Source organism: Rhamphochromis longiceps, linkage group LG18 (assembly GCF_057381845.1).
Source record: "Rhamphochromis longiceps isolate RC_006_pf linkage group LG18, R_longiceps_female_GT1.1, whole genome shotgun sequence".
Taxonomy (NCBI): Eukaryota; Metazoa; Chordata; class Actinopteri; order Cichliformes; family Cichlidae; genus Rhamphochromis; species Rhamphochromis longiceps.
Genome location: NC_140574.1, coordinates 23,569,403 through 23,597,065, shown reverse-complemented (window position 1 = coordinate 23,597,065; position 27,663 = coordinate 23,569,403). Strand labels below are relative to the sequence as shown.

General features: G+C 40.7%; 2 protein-coding genes across 2 annotated transcripts in view; both read left to right on the top strand.

Annotated features, from left to right (window-relative positions):
* LOC146648302 (rap guanine nucleotide exchange factor 4-like) overlaps positions 1 to 11,916 on the top strand; it is a 28,925-nt gene extending 17,009 nt beyond the window's left edge. The window contains exons 7-30 of the mRNA XM_085390439.1: positions 1,690 to 1,796; positions 1,966 to 2,087; positions 2,563 to 2,746; positions 3,040 to 3,124; positions 3,587 to 3,647; positions 4,621 to 4,697; positions 5,143 to 5,289; positions 5,654 to 5,748; positions 5,877 to 5,962; positions 6,341 to 6,419; positions 6,926 to 7,076; positions 7,161 to 7,249; positions 7,335 to 7,362; positions 7,463 to 7,538; positions 8,075 to 8,221; positions 8,370 to 8,467; positions 8,670 to 8,795; positions 8,964 to 9,142; positions 9,272 to 9,362; positions 9,476 to 9,526; positions 10,164 to 10,251; positions 10,344 to 10,408; positions 10,531 to 10,585; positions 10,708 to 11,916. Of these exons, the coding sequence (XP_085246565.1) occupies positions 1,690 to 1,796; positions 1,966 to 2,087; positions 2,563 to 2,746; positions 3,040 to 3,124; positions 3,587 to 3,647; positions 4,621 to 4,697; positions 5,143 to 5,289; positions 5,654 to 5,748; positions 5,877 to 5,962; positions 6,341 to 6,419; positions 6,926 to 7,076; positions 7,161 to 7,249; positions 7,335 to 7,362; positions 7,463 to 7,538; positions 8,075 to 8,221; positions 8,370 to 8,467; positions 8,670 to 8,795; positions 8,964 to 9,142; positions 9,272 to 9,362; positions 9,476 to 9,526; positions 10,164 to 10,251; positions 10,344 to 10,408; positions 10,531 to 10,585; positions 10,708 to 10,835 (2,415 nt within the window). The 3' untranslated portion in view covers positions 10,836 to 11,916. The remainder of the gene's footprint in view (positions 1 to 1,689; positions 1,797 to 1,965; positions 2,088 to 2,562; positions 2,747 to 3,039; positions 3,125 to 3,586; positions 3,648 to 4,620; positions 4,698 to 5,142; positions 5,290 to 5,653; positions 5,749 to 5,876; positions 5,963 to 6,340; positions 6,420 to 6,925; positions 7,077 to 7,160; positions 7,250 to 7,334; positions 7,363 to 7,462; positions 7,539 to 8,074; positions 8,222 to 8,369; positions 8,468 to 8,669; positions 8,796 to 8,963; positions 9,143 to 9,271; positions 9,363 to 9,475; positions 9,527 to 10,163; positions 10,252 to 10,343; positions 10,409 to 10,530; positions 10,586 to 10,707) is intronic.
* Positions 11,917 to 13,454: 1,538 nt separating this feature from the next.
* Positions 13,455 to 27,662, top strand: LOC146648301 (uncharacterized). The gene is made up of 11 exons (XM_085390438.1): positions 13,455 to 13,970; positions 15,182 to 15,269; positions 17,315 to 17,416; positions 17,813 to 17,878; positions 18,020 to 18,048; positions 18,148 to 18,285; positions 20,494 to 20,580; positions 22,833 to 22,907; positions 23,024 to 23,130; positions 25,870 to 26,050; positions 26,145 to 27,662. The coding sequence occupies exons 1-11, from the start codon at positions 13,812 to 13,814 to the stop codon at positions 27,117 to 27,119; spliced, it is 2,007 nt and encodes a 668-aa protein (XP_085246564.1). The 5' UTR covers positions 13,455 to 13,811; the 3' UTR covers positions 27,120 to 27,662.
* Position 27,663: the final 1 nt, after the last annotated feature.

Here is a 27,663-nt window from a genome sequence, read left to right as displayed (position 1 = left end):
GTATTTTCTGAGAAGAGACCGATGATGACTCACAGCTGTGATGCTCTGTAGTTATGCTAATGTTAGATAATGCATGCACACAGAAGAAAGATCCCATCTGCCCAATTAAAATGCCTTCCTTTGTTGTTTTCAGAAGCAGATGTGTATGTGTATGTGTGTGTGTACACACATCTGTCATTTCCCCTGCTGTCTATGCAGGTGCGGCCTATAAAGGATGTGTCTGCTTGTATGTCCTGTGTGTTTTGATACAGTTTTACTGTTTGAGTGATCCATAGTTTACATGAGCAGCATTCAGAATCTGCCCATGTACACATTCACATATCGCTGTAAGAAAAAAATTGTGAATTATTTGGAATTTTTTGCATTGATTAAACATAAAACCTGAGCTGATCTTTGTCTAAATCATGATTATAGACACGCAATATAAGCAAACTGATGTCAGGCATTTTTTGCACACACAACAAGGCTACTGAATTCTAAGTGCTACTTGTTCTGTGCTACTCAAAATCACATTCTCAATTAATGAGATTTTAACTGTGAAGCATGGCGGAGGGAGCATCATGTTAGGGCCTAATTTGCTAGCTGAACGCTTGGTCGGCTTGCCGGCATTGAGGGGAACAAGAAGGAATTAAAAATGTTATTACTAAAAGTTTTACACGAGAATGTGAGGGCGGTAGGCCATGACATGACACTACAATGTGCAGTCAACCATTTTTAAATTTCTTTTATTTAATAGAAAAAAGAACATTGTACTCATAAATATATTTGATCAGTGTGTGATTATGTCCAAAAAACAGATGCATTGTCATAAAATTAGAATTAAATCATTAAAAATACATAAAGGTGGGCAATGGTTTGTGGAAGCCGCCATGTTGCCCAGCTGTCCTGAATACAGTGGCCAGGATGGACATCGCCATCCTGAATAATTGCATTTTATACACATATACATATACATATACATATACATATGTAGCACAACAAAGGTAGAGGAAAAGAGAAGTCGTAGGTGTTGTGTCATAGAGTTGTGTATGATTATGTATTTAAATAGGGAGGGGGTAAGAAACCAGAAGTCAGTTAACAGAAATCTGTGGACATCTATTGGTGATATTTTAAACACTCTAACTTTAAGGTTGAGTACTGCATCAATACAATGTACCAAAATACAAAGGTAAGTCAACATCAGAGTGCTTTAACAAGAGGAGAATTTATCTGTTGGAATGCTCGTGTTCTGATCTTAAGCAAACTGAGATTTTGTGGCTGTTTAACCAAAATGTCCCATAAATATCGATGAGCAAGAGCAGTTTTATGGGCGCGAGGCTCCAAAATGACTCTTCATCACCGTGCAGAAGCTACAGGAAACATCAGATGGTTATTGTTGCTGCTAAACAAGTTACTAAATTCATTTCATTTCCTGGCGTGCACTGTGAGTGACTACTCAGTGTATCCAATAAAGAAACAACTGTGGATTCTTACTTGAGTCAGATTGCGATCGGACCACAATCCTGGATAAATAATGGTTCCCAAACTTCTTCTTGCCAACACACACCACTTAAAGCTTGACCAACCAAATTAACAATCAAATGATGGATTCTATCACAGCCTATTTTACAAAAAAATCTCAATCTAGTCAGTCAGAGATTTAGATGGACTAGATGAAGTCACCTAAGCCGATGTCCCTGTGGTCTGCAGATCCCCTCAGAGAAGCTGCAGAGAGCTGGAAAGGTTCTCCGCAACGCCATCCTGTCCAGAGCCCCTCACATGATTCGAGACAGGAAGTATCACCTGAAGACATACAGGTATGTGGGTCTGCAGTTCTGTTTGTATTTCTGAAAAATTATGTGCTTGCAAGTGCTTGGGGAAGCTTTCTGTGGATGTGGTGTTGATTTACAGAAAATTACATTAAGTATTTTTAAACCTCCCCACAGTAAATATACAGTAAACAGTGTGTTTACATGTGTATTGCAGACAGTGCTGTGTAGGCACAGAGCTGGTGGACTGGCTGGTGCTGCAGAGCGCCTGTGTGCTCACTCGCTCCCATGCTGTCGGGATGTGGCAGGCACTACTAGAAGAAGGGGTGCTAAATCATGGTAATACTTAAGTCTGATGTTTCTCATCATGCATATCTTTGGGTTCATTTCTTTCCGTGAGTCATCTTAACCTACTAAGTCAATTCCCAAACCTCAAAGCAGCTGAAAAGCTGGGAGACGTTATTCACACTCCATGCGTAACTTATCGTTTAGAGCGTAAATTAGAATAAAGTGTTATTGAAACTTTGAATTGCAAATTAGTTTTAGACTAGAGCCAGTGTGTCTCCATTTGGCTCTGCGCTGGAATGTGAGTTTTGAATCTAAACATCAATCATCAGGGAGGCTTTCTCTTTGAATGCTAGAGTAAGAATTAATGAGTTTCCAAGCATTAATATAACATATAAATTGAATCCAATCTCAAAGTCCTTCACTTCAAAGAACAAGGCTGAAATGTTCTGAGATGAGAAAACAGTTCATCTGCATGCACGCTCGTTTATACTGATGCTTTGACTGTGTGTGCTTCTCTGCTCTCCAGTGGACCAGGAGCTCGGTTTCTATGACAAATACCTCTTCTACCGTTTTCTTGACGATGAGGAGGAGGACACACCGTTACCTAGTGAGGAGGAGAAGAGGGAAAGTGAGGAAGAGTTGCCGGAGACCATCCTCTTTCTTGCCCAGATTGGCCCCGATGCACTGCTGCGCATGATCCTCAGGAAATCGTCAGTATTATCATTTACTCTTGAAATACAGATTCAAAATACATTAAAAGCAACAATATCTGGCAATATATTGTTGCTTTTTATCCAATAATTAACATTCCCCTCCGATACCAGAGTGCTGAAGTGTTCGCTAATTGAACCCAGTCATATCCAGTCATACCAACATTCTTCATATAAAGTACTAAGCATGTGAAAGAATAGGCAGAGATCATCTGTCATAAGTAACTTTATTGATGTGCATGCATGAAGTGTTTATGGTGACTGCATTGTGACTCGCTCCTTTGTGTCTGCAGGCCTGGTCAGAGAACAGGCGATGACCTAGAGATCATCTATGACGAGTTGCTTCACATCAAGGCCTTAGCTCACCTCTCCAACACTGTGAGTTAGCTGGTGTGCCACTCTTTTACATACAGTACAAGATGCCAAGAACATTGTTAATACATCAGAACCCCAGATCACAATCTTTTTATGTTTAAAAATGGAAGAAGAAGAAGCTGTTATACTATTTATCTCGACAGTGTGGTGCTCAGTCTGTCCTGTGCTTGCAGGCGTTTTCCATGCGCAGAATTAATTAAATGTGTACAGGCTCCAGAAGTACTTTTGTTGTTCTTTTTTTTCGTTTATGCAATCACATTACTGCCATGTGGAAATGTGTATTATACCATTAATAGGTCTGTAATAACTACAGAGATTATATTGGCAACAGTAATTTACCTACTTTCAGGTCACTTTTTATAACCTTTAAAAACCTTGATCTGGGCATCTTCTTGTTTAGTTTCCATTTTTGTCTGCAGGGCAGCAAAATCCAAGAGTTTTGAAGCAGTTTGTTTTGGTTTGCAGGTGAAGAGGGAACTGGCGAGTGTGGTGATCTTTGAGTCACATGCAAAAGCTGGAACTGTGTGTGAGTCTTCTTCTGTCACAGAATACATTTTTCCTTCTGTAAAAAGGTCTTTCAGCCTGTCAGACAGTGCTGGTCCCCTGTGAGGACAAGTTGAGGCAACTGAACTGAACCATCCATTTTAAAAAGGAGATCTAAGATTACTCCAGACAAAGTATTTATAGAACAGCGCAGAAAAAGTTGCATAGATCAGTTTTTAAATTTCCATTAGTGCTATTGATTGCAGTGCAGTCTTAATGTGTATCTATCTTTTAGCAGCTGGAGCATGCTTATAGAAACAGCCATCAGTGGATTACTCAGTAACACTTTATAATTCGGCCTGTGACTAATTGTCCTGTAATTAAATGGAATTTCGATGCATTTTATTTGAAATCACAATATAATTAAATTTACTTACAGATACTTAAAGGTAGGTTTACTAAGGAGGTGAGAAATAAATATACTGTAATTAAATTTAAGTAATGTATAAGTAACTTTATGTAGTGCATGAGTAGTTGTTCTTAAAATTGTGTTAATATTACTTACAGTAATTTACAGCTATCTTGCTGTTTTGTTCTGCGGTGTTAATAAGGTACTGCTCGACAGTTTGCATGTATAGAGAACACAGAGATTTTTTTCTTTTCTTTTTATTGTGAATAAAGAGTCAGTGATAATGTGGTGCTTGCAGCCAATTTTAAACTGAAGCTAAATATAACCTACTCCTGACCAGGTTATGTGTTCAGCAGATGTTACCACGGTGATCTAACCACATAAAAAGAGAGCTACCTTCATGATAGCTAACCCATTAGCATCACCCTGTGCTACACCCATGTAGAGAAAATTATATATTCTAAAAGGGACGTCTAGATTTAACAATTGTGTTTGTGACTTGAGTTCTGACTCTAAGAGGAGAAACATGCCTCACAATTTGAAAAACTTCAGGTGTACAGAATGTGTGTGCTAGGACTAATATGTGTTTGTTTTCATTACCTTTCAGTGTTTAACCAAGGAGAAGAAGGCACATCATGGTACATCATCCTGAAGGGCTCCGTTAATGTGGTTATCTATGGAAAGGTGTGTGGGTGCGCTTGAAAGGCTTCCATCCATCTACCTGCTTATGTTCTTTAGTTTGATACTTTAGCGTTGTTCTAGTTTTCTGCTTCATTTGATGATATTCAGTCTGAATGTAATGGAGCAAAATATGTAGCTCATCAGATCTGCAAAGAGCCGAGCCGTTTTGTGCTCCCTGTAGGTCTGGGGAAACACCAGCAGTGAGTTTGGCAAACTGTGCATAGCTCATCGTGACTCATCACTGTGATTAACTGGCTTAGGGGATTGTACTCATACACCACACAACCAGTGTACAGGCAAATACGCTGCACGTGGATTGATCACGCATGTACAGAATACAAAGATGATTCAGAAAGTTACTCGTCCTTCCTGATATTTTTCTTCAGATCTTAAGCTTGTAAACTGAACATGTGTCTGAGCAAGTTGTGTGTTCATCTGTGTGTGTCAGGGTGTGGTGTGTACACTTCACGAGGGTGATGACTTTGGAAAGTTGGCCCTGGTTACAGATTCACCTCGGGCTGCATCCATCGTCCTGAGAGAGGACAACTGTCACTTCCTGCGTGTGGATAAGGAAGACTTCAACAGGATACTCAGGGTAGGCAGACAGTTATCCCTGATCTGATCGAAGATCAGTGAAGAAAAAATGGTGGAAACATTTAGTTTTTAAAGCCAGCATCTGCTTTCCTCCTTCCCAATGACTATAAATAAAGAACTGATGCAAGGCAGTGGTACACATGTGTACTTATTTCACATAGTAACCCTTTGTTTAAAACTGTGTCTGTATTATCAGGATCTGAAAATAGGGGAGGGAAAATATGCATCATCCTCTGAAGCTGTGTAAAGCAATAATGTCACATAATGCTTTAATCGCTCATGACGCCGCCGCCCCTGTGATGTTTGTCTCCCTCCTCTGACAGATGAATGGTACTGCACTCATTTTGAACTATTCTATTCCGCAGGATGTGGAAGCTAACACGGTGCGTTTGAAAGAGCACGATCACCCTGTGCTGGTGTTAGAAAAGAGTCCTCGAGCCTCCACACTGGGAAACATAAAGTATGTGTTTGGGTGTATGCACACTGTACCTAAAAGTACTTTAAAACTGTGTTTGCAGTATATGTGTATTTCTCTCTATTTTATTAAAAATGTTTGGGTTTTTATGTGATCCTTGGTGACCTTGGCAGGTACACTGTGATATCAGGAACTCCAGAGAAGATTCTTGAGCACTTCTTGGAGACGATGAGGATGGACATACATCACAGTGACCCAGGTAGCAGAGCTGAATCATCAGATTAATTTGGGATCGTATGCTGTCAGGATAGTAAATTGCAGGATACTCATAAGCTATAGCATAAATTATGAATTATTGAAGAGTGTCTTTTATTAAAAAATGTTACTAATGTGAACTTTAAAACAAGAAATTGATAATTCAGTATTTTCTTTACTGTAAAACACGATATTAAATAGGATATTCTGCTGTGGTTTGAAAAGGTTTGCTGCAGAAAAACAGCATTAAAACAAATTTCAGGGGTTTACATGAGTCTGGGTTAGACTCTGGATTAGTACTATCTCTTGACAGGATGAATGCATTAAAGATGAAATATCTGCTCGTTTCTTGCTACTGACTCTGCTTCTTCTCGTGTGTCAGACCCAGCAGTGGATGATTTTGTCCTCATGCACTGTGTCTTCATGCCCAACAGCCAGCTGTGCCCTCTGCTCCTGTCACAATATCCTTTTTGTCTTTAAATTCCTTATTTCCTTCCTGCTGTATCTAAACTGCGTTTCAAAAAAATAAAAACAAACAGGTCTCATGTCGGGTGCATAACCCTGGTTTTCTTCACGGTTTGCTGCGTAATGTAACAACACTTCCGGCGCCATTTTTAGATTGTGAAACATCAGTTTCTGCTTGTGGAAGTGCTGAAGCAGCAGTTGAGCAGCTGTTCCCTTCACACCTTAGTAACAAGTTGTAATCCCAGTTGCACAGGTATTTCTTCCCTAAGCTGTTGTAATGTAAGTTTAGCACTGTGCAGTTAACGCAATACATCCCATGCTTTATTCTATTTTTTTAACATAATGAATGATCTCAAAACTCACTTTATTTTAACTAAAGCTGCTTGAAAGGTACATTTTTAATTGAGGATAAATAGAGACATAGATGTAGGTATCCATATACCTGTGTTTATTTACTTTAATGGGTCAACGCTTTTCTATTTACCTTTAACCTTGTGCGCACGTACCATGTGACATCGCCGCCTGGCTCTGAACAGGAGAGGTTGGAGTATGCACTCAACAGTAAAAGGAGGGCCCTGATTATGACCCTGCGCTGGGCAAACGCACATACCTACCTGCTACAAGAGGAACCTGCTGCGATCTTTTTCCTGGAGGTGAGCACATTGAGCCTTTTAAATGTAGGAAATCACACAGATCCTCTGCATAGTCTGAGTGGTTCTTCCTCTTTGTCTCTGTAGGAGTTGTATGGAAGTCTATCCAATGACTCCCGTATGCTGAGAGCTTTGAAAGATTTGGTACCTGACCTGGAGAAAGTCGTCAAATTGCAGTATGTTTCTGTGGGCTGAACATTTATTGTCATTGCTTTATGCACACGACAAATTCGTTGTATCACTTTAATTTTTTTTCTTTAGCTCCGAAGAGGCCAAAGCAACAAAAAAGGTACATCTGTTATATAACTTTCAATAAAATTTTACAGTCCACTTCACATGTCGGCTTCATCTGTAGTTATCTGGATGCTGTCATATAATTTATTCAACAGAAGACCCTAATACGACAGTTCAGCAACGGAGAGGAAAGGCTGCAGAAGAAACAGCCAATTAGAAATCAAGATGACAGTAAGTTCTGTGCATTTGTGTGATTTATGTATTTTTCTTCTTACTCATATTGAACCTGAAGGAAAAAGACATTTTGACAGCAGTTTGCCTTGGAATGTGCTATTTAAAGTGGATTTTCCCATTTTCATAAGACAGATTGGATAAGAATGTTCCCTTACCCTGCCTGTCATCCTGTCACTTGTGTTTGCACAAAAGGTGTGACAAAATCTTACGGATAGGTTGGCAACATAGATCCACAACACGATTATTTTCCGGTCATTCATGTGTGTGACAGCTGGCTGAGGCAGAGAAAGACCCCAGTCATCACTCTAACAGAGATCCAAGGGCTAACTTTAAAAAAATATAAACTTTTGATTTGATTGAAATGAGCCGGCTTTCATATTTGAATGATTCAGTCTGTGACTACAAAAAGGCAAAACCTTCAGTGAGCTTTGTGAGCTTCCTGCTTCTTCATGTTGGAAGCAGCTCTTTGTCATCACAGATCAGGAGCTGTCACATACCATATCACTGTATTAATTTCACGTGTGCGTGTGCAGTCCTATTGAAGGTGTACTGCAGCGATCACACCTACACTACAATCAGGATTCCCGTGGCGGCGACGGGACGAGAAGTGATCAGTGCCGTGACGGACAAGCTCGGCACTACCGATGAGCTCCTGCTGGTCCACCTCAGCTCTGCGGGTGGTAAGAAAACAGATCATCTTAAACGTGGAGAGGCATTAACTTGCAGCATCATCTACTCGTAGATTATCTTGTGTACCTTTTTAAGAATTTGCACATGATAGTGTCTTATGTGGCTGTGAAAGCGAATCTGTCCCGATTTTTGTTACAGAAAAACAAATCTTGAAGCCAAATGATGTATCGGTGTTTTCTACTTTGAGCATCAATGGGAGATTATTTGCCTGTCCTCGAGAGCAGCTCAACAGTCTAGTAAGAGAGTAATGTTATGAACTATGCTGTTATTAAACTGCATTACCACCTAGAATTAAATCTTTTTGCAAATATATATAGAAGATACGAGAAATACACTTAGTATTTAGTAAAAAGTGGCCTCGAAGCAAGAAGATATTAGTTTTATATGCTGAGGGAAAACAAAGAAACTGTGTTGGTTTTTGTTTTTGTGCACTTCAAGACTCCTCTTCCAGACCAGGAAGGGCCCACTGCAGGCTCCATGTCAACTTTTGAGCTGATGAGCTCCAAGGACTTGGCTTATCAAATGACGATGTTTGACTGGGAGCTCTTCAGCTGTGTTCATGAGGTATCCTGCTCACCTTTGTCCACATTAAGTGTTGCAAAGACTTTTGTTTTAGAGTCAGAGTCAATTCATTTTCAGCAGTTTTGTTTTTTCACAGACTGTTGTTAAACCGGCAGGATCTCTCACCTCTCAACCTGCTCTTCTTCTTGTTTCCCCTGTCTTCTTCCACAGCACGAGCTGCTCTACCACACGTTTGGCTGCCAAAGTTTTAAACGAACTACGGCTAATCTAGACTTGTTCCTGAGGAGGTTCAACCAGGTCCAGCTGTGGGTCGTCACTGAAGTCTGCCTCTGCGGACAGCTCAGCAAGAGAGTCCAGCTCCTCAAGAAGTTCATCAAGATAGCGGCACAGTGAGTAGGATGTGACTGTTAATGGGACGCACATCACTAAGTGAAGTATTTCTAGCTAACAGTAGAGGAAGCTGAGCTGGGTGTTGTTGGTTTTCACTTTGGTTTCTGCTTGTGTGTGTCTGTCTGCAGCTGTCGAGAATTTAAGAACCTCAATTCATTCTTTGCCATCATCATGGGGATGAGCAACCCTGCTGTGAGCAGACTGAGCCAGACGTGGGAGGTAAACTTTATTTTTTTTAATAATCCGTGGACAGTTATGCTGTGAACCAGATCTGCATGTTGCTGTTGCTTAAATCCTCGATTCACTGAGATGCCATCTGCTTTTCCTGACAGAAACTTCCCACCAAGTTTAAGAAGTTCTATGCTGAGTTTGAGAACATGATGGTGAGTTTCATTTTCAAGTCTTTTGAAATTCATTATGGATAAACTTTTAGTTGTATTCAACCATGCTAATACTGCCGCTTTGGTTGTATAAGTCTGCTGTCTCCTCAGAGTAAAACAGATCCTTCTTCTGGAAATATTTTTTTTCTTTGTAAATGTATCTGGTTTTCAGTGATGAGTATTACAAACAAAATTAGGTTCAAACCTGTTGTCTTGGTGACAGATGCACAAAATAATGGAGGGAAAATCAACTGCATGGCTGTTCACTCACCAGCCATTTCATTAGGTACACCTTACTAATACCAGGTTGGACAACCTTTTGCCTTCAGAAAGGCTTTCATTCTTTTTGCCACAGATTCAACAAGATGCTGAAAACATTCCTCAGAGATTTGGGTCCATGTTGATATGACCCTTCTTCCTCATTCTGATTCTTGGTTTCAATTTCAGCAAGTGGTCTTGACCATGTTATCATGCCTAAATGCATGAAGTTGCTGCCATGTGATTGACCAATCAGATATTTGCTTCAATGGGCAGTTAAAAGGCATACCTAATAAGTGGCTGGTGGCATAACAGTATGTGTTTTAAAGAAAAAAACTTGATCTATAAATGTATCTAACACCAGAAACTTGTTTGGCAATAGGACCCATCAAGGAACCACCGGTCCTACCGACTTACTGTTACCAAACTGGAACCACCGATTATCCCCTTTGTGCCACTTCTTCTAAAAGGTATGACTCAGTACAGGGCTTTACAGGGCTTTAGGAAGTACTTGAAGATGGACGATTTGGGTTGTGCTTCATTTTAACCTATTTCTTTACAGATATGACATTTACACATGAGGGCAACAAGACATTCATTGACAACATGGTCAATTTTGAGAAAATGGTGAGTTCCTTTTCACAGAAAGAAGAGAGAGCATGTTTTATGCATGCAGTTTTCTCAGTGCCTTGTTGTTCTTCATTCATGTTTGCACAGTATCTAAAGCCGTTTTCTGTTTGTTCCATCAGCGTATTATAGCAAACACAATTCGACAAGTGAGACACTGTAGAAGCCAGCCATTCAGTAAGTCTGCTTATTATTCATGAGCACACTTTTATCCTCTAATCTGTTGGCCTTGCAGACAGACTGTAAACAATCTTTCCCGTCAAATTTTTTTTGTCTGCTTTATCTCTGCCTAATGTTAGATCCTGACATTTGCCAGCCGAACAAGAATCAAGCGGAGGTCCGGGCTTACGTTAGGAAGCTCTGCGTGATTGACAACCAGAGGGCGCTGACGCAGCTCTCCTACCGGCTGGAGCCTCGGCGGACATGAGCTCCAGATCCTCCACCACGACGCCTTCTCTGTGATGTTAGCATAAAAAAAACGATATAAAATAAATCAACACAACAGTAGCAAATCGCAGCATTCAGTGACTTTAGTGTTATTATGGACTATTAAGGACTGTGCCGTGAAAAGCCTCTTCTCCCTGGACAAACAGAAGCTGTTCAGCTGCTCTCTTGTCGCTGTGTCTCAGTCAACAGGCTGAGGGTTCATATCGTACTAATTATTACTGTTTGGGACCTGTTAGATAGAACTGTAATGTATAGAACTTGAATCAATATCCTGCATGACTGAAATTCGTAGACCTTGTGTTCTATACAGTGGATTTCTATCAGAGTGTCCTGTAATGTCGTGCTACCCCAAATGAGCCCTAGTTTACAATAAAGTACTGTACCTGCCTGTAGAGCAAATCGTTCTATCCTGATGATCCCACTCATAGACGCAAAACAGGAAACCCCACAAATTGTAGTGATCGAGACTCTTTGTTTACCCTGGTCAATATTAAATCTCAAAGAGCATACTTACTTTATAATCTAAATAAGTCTATAAGGACCTTTGAAAATCTGTAGGATTTGATGTCCTTTAGGTAAATATCAGTGTCCATTAATTAGTTAGACACTTTAAACCTACTTAACAGAGTATTAGTCAGATTAAATCCTTAATGGTATTACCGGCAGTGTTCAAATGGGTCACTGTAGTATTTATTGTGAGTTTTATTTGGAATTAGGGTGCAGCCAAGCGTATAAACCATCCCGGATATGTTCTGCTGTCAGTTGCAATGTCTTAGATTTGGACTGACTGCAGCTACAGAGTCTAACTTACACTTTGAGGGGAAAATCTTGTCATCTCTACCAGTTGTGTTCAATCCATGTAATTTTATTTTTGTATATGTGCGTGTAGATTTTGAGTGCGTTCTTTACAAGTGTCATTAATTTTGCTTTGATCTCAGGAGCTTTTGCTGTGCTGGTGTGTGTTGAGAACTGCAGCGAGGCTGCCTTTTCCCAAAGCAGCCTCTAACTGTACTCTGTGTAGTCTGCCTTGTAAATAAAAATAGCTAATTTAACAGTTCTAATGGTTTGGTAACCTTCTTGAGACTGTGATATTTCAGTGCGTGTGGTGGAGCTGAAGGGATGACGTTGGAAAATCTGTTGTGCAAAGAATATCCAGGAAAAATCAAAAATATTTCAGCCGCCACTGGAGAAGCCCGCCGCCGAGCTTTTTGACTTCAGTTGACGTCTGAAGGCAGGTACGGCAACACATGAGGCCTGAAAAACTAAAATGTGACAAAGACTGGCATTTGCTTACATGTGACCTCTGTGAAAGACAGGAAGTGGGAGGCACTAGAGTGGGAACTGCTCAGTGTTGTCTGGACTTGAAAAGAGCTGATCCTAGGAATACTACAAATGAGATAAACTGTAGTGTAAAGAGTGGAGATTTCATCCACTTCCTAGGAATGATAGAGGAGAGGAAAAGGTGAAGAGGTCAAAACACTTGCAACACTTGTAGGATAGAGGACAATGTTATTGCCAGGCCAGTGCATTTTGATTTGTACCACTGAGCTTTTCTCTACACTAAAACTGCAAACTGAGTTGCCAGACAGGAGGGTACTCTGACACCGGGATGTTGCAGGACTTTGTCTTTTTGAATGTCGTTGCTGTAAATTCTGTTGAGGCCTGTGTACAGTGGGTTATAGCTTTAAACGTTTCCCCTTGAATGGGTCATTTCTGAATATTAGAAACAGAAAACAAGCAGCGCTGAGCACAGTATTGAATGAGCAGTAACAGGGATTCTTATGGATCCCAGACTTTTTATATTCACCAACCTTTCATCCAAAAATGAACTCCAATGAAATACTGTGTCTTTAAGTTTCTACACTGAAACTGCATGGCGGCGAATAATGTTTGCATCACAATTTCCATTCGCCATCTGTATTTGTAAACTCATTTTTAGCTGTAAATTTGTATCTCTTTAAGCAGCCGGTCTCTCGGGATGTTGTTTATTTTATACAGTGCATTTGTACTACATGTTGTCATGATTCACTACGGCTTCTAAGAGCCGCTGGCAGTGTTTGTCGTGTTTTATTTATTCAGTGAATCACCACGAAGTCCACATTTGTACTCGATTACAGTCAACAAGTGACAAGTGTCCCTAACTTCCCATGGCTGATCTCACCTGTCCCTGCACGGTGATGTCAGCACAGCTATCCTGCTTGTTGATGTCAGTGGGTCATTCCTGTCTGGTTGAGTAACACGCCGGCCTTGCCTGGCTTCTCTGGTGAGTGTGTGTTTTTAACTGCAGAGAGTGTGAGCGGATAGATTTAGGTGCATATGTGGCAGCAACAACCTTGTTGCTAAATGATTTACACTATGTCAGACGCGCTTATAAGCCAGAGCTGTATGTGTGTGTGCATTCAGCGCTTTATATAGCCACAGTTATCCAGGAAGAAGGAATGCCCGGGATGCCAATGACCATATTTGAACTGTGTGTCTGCTGCAGACAGACGGCACACACTGACTGCAAACCGTAACTTGCACACAGTCAAAGCTCACTTCTCCCTCATCTTCAAGCTTGTGTATGTGTGTGTGTGTGTGTGTGTGTGTGTGTTTGTGTGCTCTGTGTTGTAGTTACACTGGATCACCACTATCAGGCAATGTAATACCTTGTCTGGTAGTGACAGTTGACTTTTCCTCACTCACAGGGAGCAAACTTCTCTCTCTCTCGCTCTCTCTTTCCAGCACTTTCTGGTTTCTTCTCCCTGACAATCTGCTCTGCTGACCGACAACATCCACTCTGGCCCTGTGGAGGAAACTACTTCCCTTCTCTTTTGTGTTGTTCTCCTTCACTTGCTCTCAGCTCATCCGTGACTTGTATACCTTCGGGATAGCGGTTAGGTAGTTGGGCAGTCACACTTTATTGCTGCGCGCGTGTGTGTGTGTGTTTGAGTGCGCGGGAGTCAGTCAGTATGCCATGTCGTCCCCTGGCTCGTCGTTTGTGCAGATAAAGCATGAGGACTTGCTCTTCTACGAGAACTGTGGTGGAGGCAGCTTTGGGAGCGTCTACAGAGCTCTCTGGATATCCCAGGACAAGGAAGTGGCTGTGAAGAAGCTTCTGAAGATCGACAAAGAGGTAAAGTGGAGACGCGCACAGACGTAGACCAATCACACATAATGTACAGTAGTCATTAGGTATTTCCTCTCCTTCGTGGGACGTTACTGCTCAAAACTTCAAAAACGGTTACTTTCCACTCAATACCCAGATTTGGATCCAAAGCCCCCTCATTCCCCCACCTCCCCCTCCCTTGTTGTCTGCCATTGTACATGTGTTTATCTTAAACATACCGCTTCTCATGCCCCCTCCTCCTCCTCCCACTCTTTGTAGATATAGCAGTTTTATTTATGCCTGGACTCCCCTGTTCCTCCCATTGTATGTTAGGGTGAGGTGAGTAGTACCTCGAGGCTTAATTCACTTCAGTTCAGGCCTGGGTGTGAGTCTCCACGAGTATGAGGCGGGCTGCATGATTTCCTTCCATGTTAATGATCCCGTGCTGGTAAAGGCTAATGGGTCTGTGTCCGGAAGCTGAAGTTGGGGCCTGTGGGTGTATTCATTCACAGTGTCAGATTTTATATAATACAAAAGCAAGTGCACACATGCATTATAGAGAAATAAAAGGTGGTGTCACAAGTGGGCCAACTTCATAAGATTACACAGGGAAGAAATTTTGTCGGTTGAGCGACTTCTCTGACACACAAAAATACACAGAGGGTGGGCATGCATGCATAAAGCTGTCTGCATAGTTCATGTGTAAATACAAGTTGATGGATAATGTGAGAAGTGCAGCTTCATGTGGAGCCTTCATGCATCGTTTTCCTGCACAAACTGATAGCCTTACAACAATAGATGAGAGTAAACCCAGAATGATGAATTTCTCTTTGGAAAAAAAAATATTTAGAGAGAAAATATTTTGCTCAATGCTCGATTGGAGTTTATGTGTAAATCCATTTCACTGTTAGTTTATTATGTTGCTTGGCAAAAGTTACATATTCCACACATGCAAAGATGATGATTGAGATGTTATTTCAGATTTATGGCCTGTTTACTGCTGCAGGGTGGAGAGTTTTTGTTTGGATAACTTGTGGAATGGAATAGCTCAGGAATCCCGGAGATGCAATCAGGATTAACTTTAAAATTGGTTTTAACATTTAAGTTAGCCTAACATTCTGTGATTAATGATTATTAAAAGAGTTATTAAAAGATTAAAAGAGTCCTCTACTGTAAAACTTAAGTTAATGAAGGTGATCATACTTCTCTGCTTCTCTTTTTCTTGACCCCTCATCCAGGCTGAGATTCTCAGTGTACTGAGTCATAAGAACATCATTCAGTTTTATGGAGCCGTGCTGGAATCTCCCAACTATGGCATTGTCACAGGTCAGACTCGGAGTGTGTGTATGAGTGTGTTTTTGAAATATACACTTTCAGATGTTTTTGTCAGTGTAGTTTAATGCTTAAATTTAGACGAGATGCACAAAATGAAATGTGTGTGACTATCCTTGGGGTTCAGGTGTAATATAAGTATGAAGTCATTATCAGGTCAAGGTCTGAGGTAAGTCGTAAAAGCTACAGAATACAGTCAGGGCACACTGTGGTGCCATCTAAACCTGCACGTGTATGCGTGTGTGTGTATATTGGTTTAATTGGTGCGTATTTGATCCGAGGCGGAGAAAGTTACACGCGCGTTAACACATGCTCTGATGGCCGGCAAGTGTTTATGTGTGTATGGTGAAATATCAGAACATACTTTGAACACTGGTTCTTGCGGTGATTCCTGGCAGGACATTTGTAACTGAGACCAGCATGTTTGGATGTGGTTGTAATCCCGGCTGGGTTTATATGGTATAGATAAAGCACTGAAACACCACCAGCAATGTTTCTTGATGCCTAATGCTTACTGATATATCAAAAGTAAAGCAGGTATCAGCACATTTTGGTCTCTGTGTGCAGATGAAAACATTCAGGCATTCATTTCTATTTTCACAAGGCTACAAAGGCTTGTGCTCTACTTTCTGTCTTTGATCTGACATTAAGTAGCAAAATGGAAAAATTCTCACATATTTTGGATTTAAAAGTCAGGGCAGGATGTGAAGGTTGAAGGTGTTTCCGATGATTTGAGGCAGCTTCTCACCGTGTATGATTTGTGCACTGCTTAACAGTGGGCTGTAGCTCTCACACATTGTAACGTAAAACTTCAAGTACCAAGTTTGTTTCACTTGTTTAAATAGCAGTGGATGGTTTTGAAGATGCTGTAATATACACTACTGTAGACTTTATTATTTAAAATAGTGGTTGTTGCTGATGAGATTAATGGAGGCTCTGTTTTACACTGGTGCAGAGCTATAATCTTTCTTACTAATAACTCTTGTGGCTCTTTTCAAGATACTTTAACAAAAATAAGGAAATAATTGATTATTTAACAAATAAAGACCTCAGTAAATATATAAGCCAAGCATAGTGTGTGGTAGGTATTTAGGTATTAATTAATTTTTAAATACATTTATATATTAATATTATTATATTAGACATTTGAACGAGGAAGGTCCAGGCAGCCATTTCTGAGTTAAACTCCACGACACACTGTGAATGAGGCACACGGTTATAGGATGAACTGGATTTATATTTCTGTGGTGAATCTTTGTCCAGTCTACAAATATAACGAAGATAAATAAATGTTGCCGTTACCAACATTCATGCTTTTGTGTTGTGTTTGATCTGAAGTTTCATTTTATTGAAGATGAGATAATCTGGGTCATTTTGAACTCTCAGTGATACCACGGTGTTTGTTTGAGTTTGGGAAGTGAAGAAGTGTTTGGATCTGGAAATAGTTAATGACTTCTGACTTAAGAGGCGGAAGGTTGCGGGCTCTCGATGTGATGTGTAGCTACACTTCTACAGAGGCGCACATCAGTTTACAGCATAGGTTACATTGTTGGGTTTCAGAGGGATTTGTAGTTACAAAGTACCTACGGCATAGATTTAACACAGAATAACTCTGCGGCTAATCCTTAGCAGCTGCATGAAGCCATCATGTCAATATGGCCCAGAATCTCTAAGGAATTTTTATATGTTTTATGCAAGGCAGCTCTGAGATCCAACGTGGTACTGGCAATGTAACTATTAGATTGAATGTTTGGCTTTATTAGGGTGACAAAAAGAGAAACTAATTCATCCAATAATAAAATAGGATTTTTTATTGCTTTATGAAAAAAAAAAAGTATACATGTGTGTTATATAATTGTTTTTCAGGTCAAAGGTCAAACTCAGAGTGACAGACTAATATAAAAACGGTCCTTTTTTATATAATTTTTCCTGTTAATCAGTATACTTGTTGACTCATTTTACACGATGCATTGGTGCGCATGATTTTTCTTGTTTGTCATAATGAAAATTGTTTGTGTCTGTCTGTGCTGTACTTGCAGAATATGCTAGCGCAGGGTCTCTGTATGAGTACCTCGCCAGTGAGCAGAGTGAAGAGATGGACATGAACCAGATCATGACATGGGCCATCCAGATAGCCAAGGGTAATAAGGAAAAATAAAGATGATTAAAAACTGGATATGGATATAACAGGTTATATAAGAGAGAATCTACAGTCTCTAACACACCCAATGATGTAATAAAGTCTGTCACACATTTTTAGAGAAAAAAACTTTAAACATTAATTTTTATTTAATTTTATAAACCATTTTAGTATTTTGCCCTTATTTTAGCTGATTTTTTGCTGAAGTTCTTGTCTCACTTAACGTTTTAACGTCAGTTCATAATAGATTTCTGCATTAACTGAAACTGATCAAAAACAAATGGAATTGAAAGCCAAACATTGAGTATTGTTAGATAATTCCACAAAAACCAATCAAAGTGCTGTAGTTGGTTGTTTGTTTTTGATACAACGTTATTAATGATTGGTTTCCTCATAGGGATGCATTACCTGCATGCAGAAGCTCCAGTCAAAGTGATTCACAGAGACCTCAAGTCCCGAAATGGTAACACATAATTTAAACCCCATTCTGATTAGTTTTTCTAACTTGCTTTTGGTAGATGTGCCCAATCACGAGTCCTGAATGTCAGGTATTTTCAGTGTTGTGCACCATTAACTGGACTGTATAATGTGGTCTGTTTTTCAGTGGTAATGACAGCAGATAAAGTGCTTAAGGTTTGTACCTATAATGTATTTATAAACAAAACAAAAAAGACATACATCTTGTGCATTTTTGCGCATCTTTTTAATAGCGTTTTTCCTTTGATATTTCAGATTTGTGACTTTGGAGCGTCTAAGTTTCTTTCCCATACCACCCATATGACAGTAGTGGGCACTTTTCCCTGGATGGCTCCAGAGGTCATTCAGAGCCTGCCTGTCTCTGAGACCTGTGACACCTACTCCTATGGTGTGGTGAGTTGGCAGTACTGTAGGAATATCAGTATTTTAAGATCAGGAATAAGTCTAAGAAGTAGCAGTCAGTGCTAGTGCTGTAATTTAGTGAATTACAAGTAGGAGTAGAAGTACCCCAGGGGGTACTTTTGCGGTAGTCACGGGGCATATTGACGGATGAGTGCTACTAATCCTAAGAAACAGAAATTACAATTTAATTAAAGAAATGTGCAGACCAGAGCAGGTTTAAGCAGTAAAGTTAATAGTTAATTGATAGTAATAAACCACCGAGAGGGACTCATAAATGATTAAACTAGATAAGTGGTTAAATAAGTATAAATAAGAGAATAAATAACTGAAATGCAGTACTGTGCAAAAGCCTCAAACCAGTTCATTTCTTTCTTTCTTTGTTTTTTCTTGGAAAATGAGAAATGGGTGCAGTGATTTATTGATAGAGTATGTACCGGCAGAAACTGAGTTATGATGAGCTTGAAAGTCAATGTTTGGTATGGCCACATTTATTCTTCAACACAGCCTGAACTCTGTTAGGCAGCTCTTTTGTCATTTCTTTAAGTAGTCTTCAGGAATAGTTCTCCAGGCTTCTTCAAGGACATTCAAAGCTCTTCTTTGGTTGTTTCTGCCTTTTGTTCTGTTCCCTGTCAACATGATCCCACAAAGCTTGAATAATGTTGAGGTCCGGGCTCTTGGGAGGACAAACCATGACTGATAGTGTTTCACTGTGTTTTTCTATCCACCAGGTATGCTTTTATTGCATTGGCAGTATATTTGGGATCATTGTCATACTGAAAAATGAAACCGTTGCTAAGCAGACACTTTCCAGATGGTATTGTGTGGTGGGTGAAAATCTGACTGTGCTTTTCTGCAGTTATAATTCCATCAGTTTTTACAAGATCCCACTGGCTAAAATGCCCAAACCATGACAGAGACTTCACTGTGTGTTAAACATGTTTATGCTCACTGTTGTACCTCTATGCTGACCGAATCTCTACATACAGTTGGAACCCAAAATATCAAATGTGGATTAATCAGTCCATAAGACCCAATTCCCATGTTTTTTATCCCAGTTCTTGTGTAATTTGGCATACCTTGGCCTTTTTTCACTGCTTCCTTTCCTTTACAATGTCTTTTTGACAGCCACTCTTCCACGGAGTCCATTTCTGAGGAGGAACAGCAGATGGATCAATTGAAGGGGCCAGATATACCTCTCAAATCCTGTTTTAGGGCTTTGCTGGATTTAACTTTTTTTTTTTTTAAGGACATGACTTTTAGTTACTGTTCATCTGCTGTAGATAGTTTTTAGGCCTACTACTTCCTTTGTCCACCACTTGTCCAGTATTGCAACATGTTTTTTTGTTTTTTTTAAAGGATACATGTACACTATACCGAGACGTGGCAAGTTTTTGGCTAATAGCTCTCTGGGAGTCAAACATTTCATGTCTGTCAAACTGTATTTTCTTTGCTATTTTTCATAGACTCAATTTCTTCTAATTTCTTTAGTTATGTGTTTTTTTGTGACAGGGTGCTAGTAACAAAGACGCTGAAGATACTATTTAAAATTGGTTCTTTGCCCTGTTGTTATGTGTACTGGTTCATCCCTTGAGTTTGATACCTTTTTTACGAATGATTCATAGGTCAGCATTAAGAGGCTTAACCAACCAACCAAAAAAAAATGTATCTGAGAACGATCAGGTACAAGGAATGGACTGAAAATTAATGAAAAGGGAAAAGTAGCCAAAGAAAAGCTCTTTAGACAGCCTGAAAAACTACTGCTCCAAAATTACATGAAAGCCTGACTTTATGGACTTTCGAGACTTTTGCACAGTACTAACTTAAAGCATGGTTATTAAGTTATACCATTTGCAGCTGTAGCTAGTAGTATGGATAAAAGATTGGGATCTCCTCTTAAACAATGAGTCACGGCTAAATGGAGTAGCTAAGAAGTTTGGGTAAATGGTAACATGATAAAGTTGCAAGTAATCCGGTGATAACATAAAAATTTCTGGCAAATGCAAAGGTCAGATTAAAATAATGCAGAAAAACTGTAAAACTTAAGTAGAGCATACTGGCCTGAACGCTAACAGTTTTTATACTCATTCCAATAGTTTCTCACCTCACGTATCAACAGTACTGAGGCCATGTAGTTGTCACTAGTAACTGTACGCTGTTTCACTGCATTAAGCGAACCAACACCGTCTGTTCTGTGGCCAGGTGCTATGGGAGATGCTGACTCGGGAGGTTCCATTCAAAGGTTTCGAAGGGCTGCAGGTTGCATGGCTGGTGGTGGAAAAGCAAGAGGTAACCTACACGTACATACATGTGCACTTTTTTGAACATACTAAAAGCATTTAGACCCACCAGAGTTTGAAGCAACTGGAGGCACAATGTGATGCTCTCATGGTTTCCACTGTGAGCTGGTGAGGCTAAGGCAGAGTATTTTTAGGCCTGATGTCAGTTCTCTGCTCTTGTAAGGCCTGGATACACAGCAGTGGAGCTTGGCCAGACTCCCCCTGGTTAAAGCCTTTACGAGTGAGAGAGGCAGACAGAGTAAAAGAGAGAGAGGGGGGGAAAGAAGAGAAGATTGCAGCGGTGGGAGGGTCGATTCTTTGGGTTTATGAGTGGTAGGGGATGATGGTTATGCTGCATCTGTGTTTCAGTTACTAAAGTGACCGAAGCCCCTGTAAGAGAAACACACACACACACACGCACGCACGCACGCACGCACGCACGCACACAACAAAACAACACAGAGAACATGATTCCTTCGGAGCTGCTGGCTCGTCTCCAAATACTCTCCCTAAATAACTCTCTCTCTCTTCCTCTTTCCCAGTCTCCATCTGATTTTCCCTTTCCATTGCTACACCTCTCTTCCTGACCCTTCAGTTCGCCCTCTCTCCACTCTGAGTTGGTGATATTTTAGGATTAATCCCCAGGGAAACCGTTTCCATTTACCACATTGTACTATGGAGATGTCTGGGCCTATGATTTTCAAAGGGATTGGTTTTGTAACTGCAGTTTACACAGTACAAAAGAAAGATATACATGAACCCCCCTCCCCACCATTTAGCTCATAAACACCGTGATGGATTGTAATTTGCTGAAACTTGGAATTATAAACCTAATATTGTGAACCTATAAACTAGTTTCTTCTGAGATTAGTCCTAATTTCAAAGGACATGAACATGTTTTTCCTTGGTCAGCTTTTTAGCTTTTTCAACATAATACACACAGATTTCTGCTAAAGTTAAGACATCTCTGTTCACTCATTACTCATTTCAGCTGTGTTAAAAATTTCAGTATAAGGGTGAAGGTTTTGGCACAGTCTCTTCCCCCGAGCACTTAGTCCTGGATCTTGGTATATTCTTTATTTAAACGATTTCTAATCTCTCAGCGTATAATATGGAGAAACGAGCGACACATTTTAACACATAGTAGCCAAATGACAGGATTCTAAATTTAATTCTATAGCCACCAGAGCCAAGTTTGTTAAAGTTACTCCAAATCTGTGTCATCCACATAAAAGTTAAAGGAAACATTTTCTGCGTTTTCTGAATAATGCTACTCAACAGGAAACTGCAGAACACTGGAGCAGTAAAAGTATATAAGAGGTTGAGGATGATGAAGAGCTGGACAAATGTATAAAGAGAGCTAAAGTGGAAAAGGTTACACTTTAGTCTGTTACCTAGTTAGATTTTTCTAAAATGCCGTTTTCTGGTTTTCAGAAGAGGCAGGACTATTGCACATTTGAAGGAAGGGTGAACAATGCTGGTTAAAGGTGAGGGCTAATGGTCCCCAGAGTTTACTTTACTATGTCAAAGGAGCAGGTGGAGGTCTTTAAAGAGGAATAATACAGTAAAGTTTTCGCAGAGTGTTGGAGTAAAAAGAATTTGGAACCGAGACAAGATCTGCAAAGTCTCTGGTGTTTGAAAGCTATTTTTCTGACTTGATTTAGAATGAAATGTAATGCCAATTCTGATATCACCTCAGATCAGATCAGCTTTTGGTTAAATGCTGTGCATTTCTACTTAGCAAATGGAAGCATCCTAACATGCTGTTATTACCATGCATTGTCATTATGGGGAAGGCATCAAATTGCAAAGCTCCATCCTTTTGTACATGCTCACAGAGCCAAATATAAGACTGCAGACTCTCATTCTGAAGTTGTTGACGCTGAAGTAGTCAAACGGGTTGGCTGCGCAGGAAACTTATTCAATTTTGTTTGCCTAGTTTTTAAAAATTCAAGGTGCAGTTTATATCCAAAAAGTGTTTTTGCACAACATTATGATAAAAAATGTGATCACTTCATTATTTTCCTCTATTATACAACTGTGTAAAGTTTCATGTTAATTAGTGTAAAAAATCTTGAGTTTGGGCCAAAAGTGTGTGTTTTGCGGTCACTTTGACCTGATCACCAGATAGCTATTTGCATGAATGGATGGTTGACTAAATGAAAACACTCTGGTGAGTTAAGAAAAAAAAAAAACGGGGTGGTTTCATTTGTATAGTAATTATTTTTATATGTGTCTGTGTTATTGTGTTTGGCTATCCAGAGGCTGACCATTCCCACCAGCTGTCCAGCAAGTTTTGCAGAGCTGATGAGAAAATGTTGGCAAGCAGACCCAAAGGTAAGCTAAACAGACTCAGGACACAATGATTAATGTGCGGAAAAAAGTTTCATATAGCGCACCGAATGCTTTCAAAGATACACGATCATATCCTGTGTGTACAAATGTATTTACAGGAGCGTCCACAGTTTAAGCAGGTGCTGGCAACCCTGGAGACCATGGCTAACGATAGCAGGCTACCGGACCAGTGTAACTCCTTCCTACACAACAAGGACCAGTGGAGGTACACACACAAAAAACACAGTCTTGTAGACATCCAAAATAAGAGTGTAACTGCACTGTGTCAGAGGGATCTCCTGACGTTTTTAAGTGCATGCTATAAAGTGTTGTTCTCTTATGAGGCTGACAAATCCACCCTCTTGAATGCGTGTGCACACGGTAGATCACAAATCCACACACGCATCAGCATGTACCCTTGCTCACATACATGTATACATACACAACTCTGTGGACACTGAAGCTCAAGGGAGAAGCTGAATGTGTGACCCTGTACTCTACTTCAGTCTATATTAAGCTCACTGGAAAGTAGCCATGGAAGAGATTCCTCTACTCCTCCACTCTGCCCTCACTCCGACATGGGGAGAAAGAGACAAGGGGTGGGGTTGGAGGTGGTGTGGGGTGGTTGAGGAGAAATCAAACTGAAGAGTTGAAGAGGAGGAGGAGGAGGAGGAGGAGGAGAGGTTCAGGGAGGAACAGAAATGTATTGTGTGAGTGTGAAATCTAAAACACTGAGCGAGACACAAACAGCAAGGATAGAGAAAAACAAGAGTGGACAGATGAGGGGAGGTTGGGGGGTGCAGGGAAAAAGGGAGAGAGAGGTGGCCAATGGAACAGCAGGAGGAGAGAAGGTGCAAAATTCTGTGCATATTTAACATGAGTACAGGAAGGCAATCAATTCTGAGTGAAGTTTTAGGTATGGGTGGAAAAACTTGGACAAGCTGGGAGGAGAGGTGAAGGGGTGGGATGAATGAAAGGGGAAGTATGGAAGGAATACAGGAGGAGGTATGACTCTGCACATGTCTATATTTAGTTGCCCTGAGAGATGATTGTGTTTGTGAATGCAGGCTCATCGACAGCCAATCCAATAGTGACCTCTTGTGGCAAAGGAGAGTACTGCATCAAAAGACGACTATAAAACAATGTTGTGTTCTGCTGTAAAAAGTTAACTACTCACAACTGCAAACTACTTCCTCATGAACATAAAATATTTTAATGTTATAAAAAAATGAAAGTATCAAGTGAATGTGAAATAAAATTCATGAAAGAAATGAAAATGAATTGTAGTTTCCAGTGAGTATGCCTCAGAGGTCACTGCAAAATTCAAAAAATGTAAACTTTCACATTTTGCATATTCAATATACATAAAGTGAAAAATGTCTTGCAGCTTATGAAAATCACAAATCCAGTATCTTAAATCATTAAAATATTAATTATAATGACGTTTACGATACAGAAATGACCAGATTTTGAATAATATGCTTATTTAGGCCCTCAATATTTTGCATCAGTGTCTTAGCACGGATTCAATTAAGTGTTGGCTCTGCTGTGGTGTTATTGAGGCCCAGGTTGCTGTTTGTATTTTTGGGTCTGGTGTTTCTTGACTTCCTTTTTTCAATATTCCAGGTGCTTGATGAGGTTCAGGCCAGACAAGTTGGCCGGTTACAAACAATAACAGTAATAATAACACTGTAATAACACGGTCAGCATACCATTCAGTCGTAGTTTTGGCACTATGGCTGGGTGCTGCTAGAGGTCCTTCTGGAAACGAACCGCTCTCTCCATAAAGTTTGTCAGCAGGTGGACGCATGAAGTGCTCTAAAATCTCTTTCTGATTGTCTCATGTTGACTTTGGATTAACATGGTGGACCAAACAATGTCACCGACACCAGCAGATGACATGGCGCCCCAAATCGTCACAGACTACTTCAAACACCTTGGATTCTTGGCTCCTCTCCACTCTTCTGACAGACTCTAGGAACATGATGTCCAACTAAAATGCAAAATTGAGTTTCATCTGAAAAGAGGACTTTCACTGAGTTCTTTTTGTTCTTAGCCCAGTTAAGACTCTTTTGGTGTTGTCTCTCCTTTCCTGGAGACCTCTGTGGTGGCTTTGGATGCACAGAAACCAGGATCAGTCCACTCTGAATCTTTCTTAAGTTTTTGACAATTTTTTAAAGGGTGCGATCATTCGTGTTGCATGTGCACCTTTTCCTACTACAGTGTTCCCTTTCAGTTAATCCCATTAATAAGCTTTGATACAACACTCTGAAAGGCCAGGCTTTTCATCAAACGCCTTCTTACCCTCTTTGTGGAAAGTGTCAGTGACCATCATAGAAATGACTGCCAAGTCAGCAGTCATCTCCATGATTGTAGTTGTGTGTACTGAACTAGATCGAGAGTTGGCATAGCAATTTACTTAAAATGAAAGCTTTCAAATAATCTGGGGTACTGGATTTCTGATTTTCATGACCTGTAAGTCATTAGCAGGGGTCCCCAATCCCAGTCCACGAGGGCCGGTGTCCCTGCAGGTTTTAGATATGTCCTTGATCCACCACAGCTGATGTAAATGGATAAATTACCTTCTCAACGTGTCTTGAAGTTCAACAGAGGCCTGGTAATGAACTAATCATGTGATTCAGGTGTGTTGACCCAGGGTGAGATCTAAAACCTGCAGGGACACCGGCCCTCGTGGACTGCAATTGGGGACCCCTGGTCATTAGCATCAATGTTAAAACAAAAAGATTTCAAATAATTCACATTATGTGTATTGAATATATGATATATGACATAAATTAAAAATAAAACCTTTTCATTATATACAGTTTTTTTAGATGCACTGGTAGCTGTTTTTAGCAGACTACATATTAATTATTATATTCTCATTCTGAATATAGTCATTTCTCCTTTAAAACCTGGAGTTAATCACTGACCACTAATGTTTTCATGTGTACAAATACTTTAGGTGTGAAATTGAGTCAACATTAGAGCGCCTCCGGAAGCTAGAGAGGGAACTTTACTCCAAGGAGAAGGAGCTAGAGGAGAGAGAGAGGAGGCTCAGACTGTGGGAAGAGAGGCTAATGGAGAGGTCCAACATGACTCCTAGCCCCACCTCCCTACTCATGGAGCGCTCAAACATCTCACCGGTACGCAAAACTTGCCTGTATATAATTTATCTCAAACTGCCATAAACAAAATTAACTGATACCTTTTTCTTAATCTTGCCCTTGTCTCTACCAGTTCTTCACACCGATGTCCATCAGCTCCTCGGGCTCGTTCTTCCGCTCACACTCTCAGGACTCCAATAGCGCTGGGGTCAGCAGTGCTGGTGTCAGCTCTCTCCTTCGCACACTAAGCAACGGAGACACAGAGAGGGGGAGCAGTGTGGTGCTGGAGAGAGGGATGGGCTCGCTCGACAGCACGAGGCTGCACGCCATGTTCCGAGGGTTGCAGGGGAGGTTAGGGGAGGAGGACGAGGAAGAGGAGGGTACCCTAGAGGAGAAAAGCTGGGGACAGAGAGACAGAGATGACAGTGGGAGTCTGGAGGGAGGAAGGGTGCAGGTGACACTCAGGAGTTTCCCCGGTGGCGTAGTGGAAAGGGAGGAGAGGACATGGGAGGAAGGGGACAGGGAGAGAGGAGGAATGCAAAGAAGCAGGGTGACTACTATTGTCCGAGGGTACTCGGGGGGATTTGGGGAGGCGGAAGGAGAGAGGGATAGAGAGGGAGGATGGGAGATAGAAAAACTCGGCGACACGCTGGAAGAGAGAGGGATGGAGGGTGGTCTCGAAGGAGGGAGGCTCCCAACGATGTTCAAAGGTCTCCATGGGAGCATGGGGGGCTTTGGGGACATGCTGTCTTTAGATATGGATGAGATGGGGGAGATGGAGAGACTGGGTGACATGGACATGAACATGGGCGACCTGGGAGTGATGAAAGTCATTGGTCACGGCGTCAGAAGTGAGCTGGGGGTCAGGGGTCGCAGGAGTGACATGGGAGTTGTAGTCCAGGATGTTAGAGGAGACGTCAGCGAGGCCATCAGCCAAAAGATCAGGGGTGAAGTGGGTGTCGTCGGTCACTCTGGGGTGCAGGTGAGCATGCGGGCATCGTCTAATCAGAACTCTGTTAAGAGCTGCAGCATGCGGCACGGAACCAAGATCAACATGGCAACAGCAGCCATGGACATGATGGAGCTCGACTGGTCTGACAGTGATTAGATGACACCTTAGCAGAAACATGCACAGAAATACACACACAGAAATACACACCGAGGCCAAACTAGAAAGATTTTGACTTGTAAGCACATGCAGTATCTGAGCTACAGTATGTGCGATCTCCTGTTAAAAAAAAGAGCTGGTATACACACATTTTTTGTTAATTTGTTTTTTAATTAAATGGACGAATACTACACCCATGTGTACTGTGAAGAGGGAAGGAAGGAAAAGGCAGTTTGAGGTTGTACTGTCATGTTGTCAGATTGGCTTCACCTGTGTAATTTAATGTGCTATTAAAACTGATGCATAACATACTGTAAGAGGTACAAGTGTAACAAAATAAGACACTTGAACGCCGCTCTAACGAGGCAGCACTGTCTTTGTTTTCTTTTTTTTTTCTTCTCCTGCTTATATCTTGTAGTTTATAGATTTGATTTGTTCCAAACATGCTTTGACTTTCAGTTCTAACTGTGATCTAGTGTGTGAAGTATTGGCATTTTTCTCTGTACATTTTATCATTTTTCAATAAAAAGAAAAGAAATCTTAT

Excerpts from the sequence above, each read along its gene's own strand:
- LOC146648301 (XM_085390438.1), top strand. The coding sequence starts at position 13,812 with ATGTCGTCCCCTGGCTCGTCGTTTGTGCAGATAAAGCATGAGGACTTG. Across the intron at positions 17,879-18,019 it reads AGACCTCAAGTCCCGAAATG|TGGTAATGACAGCAGATAAA; the intron begins GTAACACATAAT and ends TCTGTTTTTCAG. Across the intron at positions 26,051-26,144 it reads AGCGCTCAAACATCTCACCG|TTCTTCACACCGATGTCCAT; the intron begins GTACGCAAAACT and ends TGTCTCTACCAG.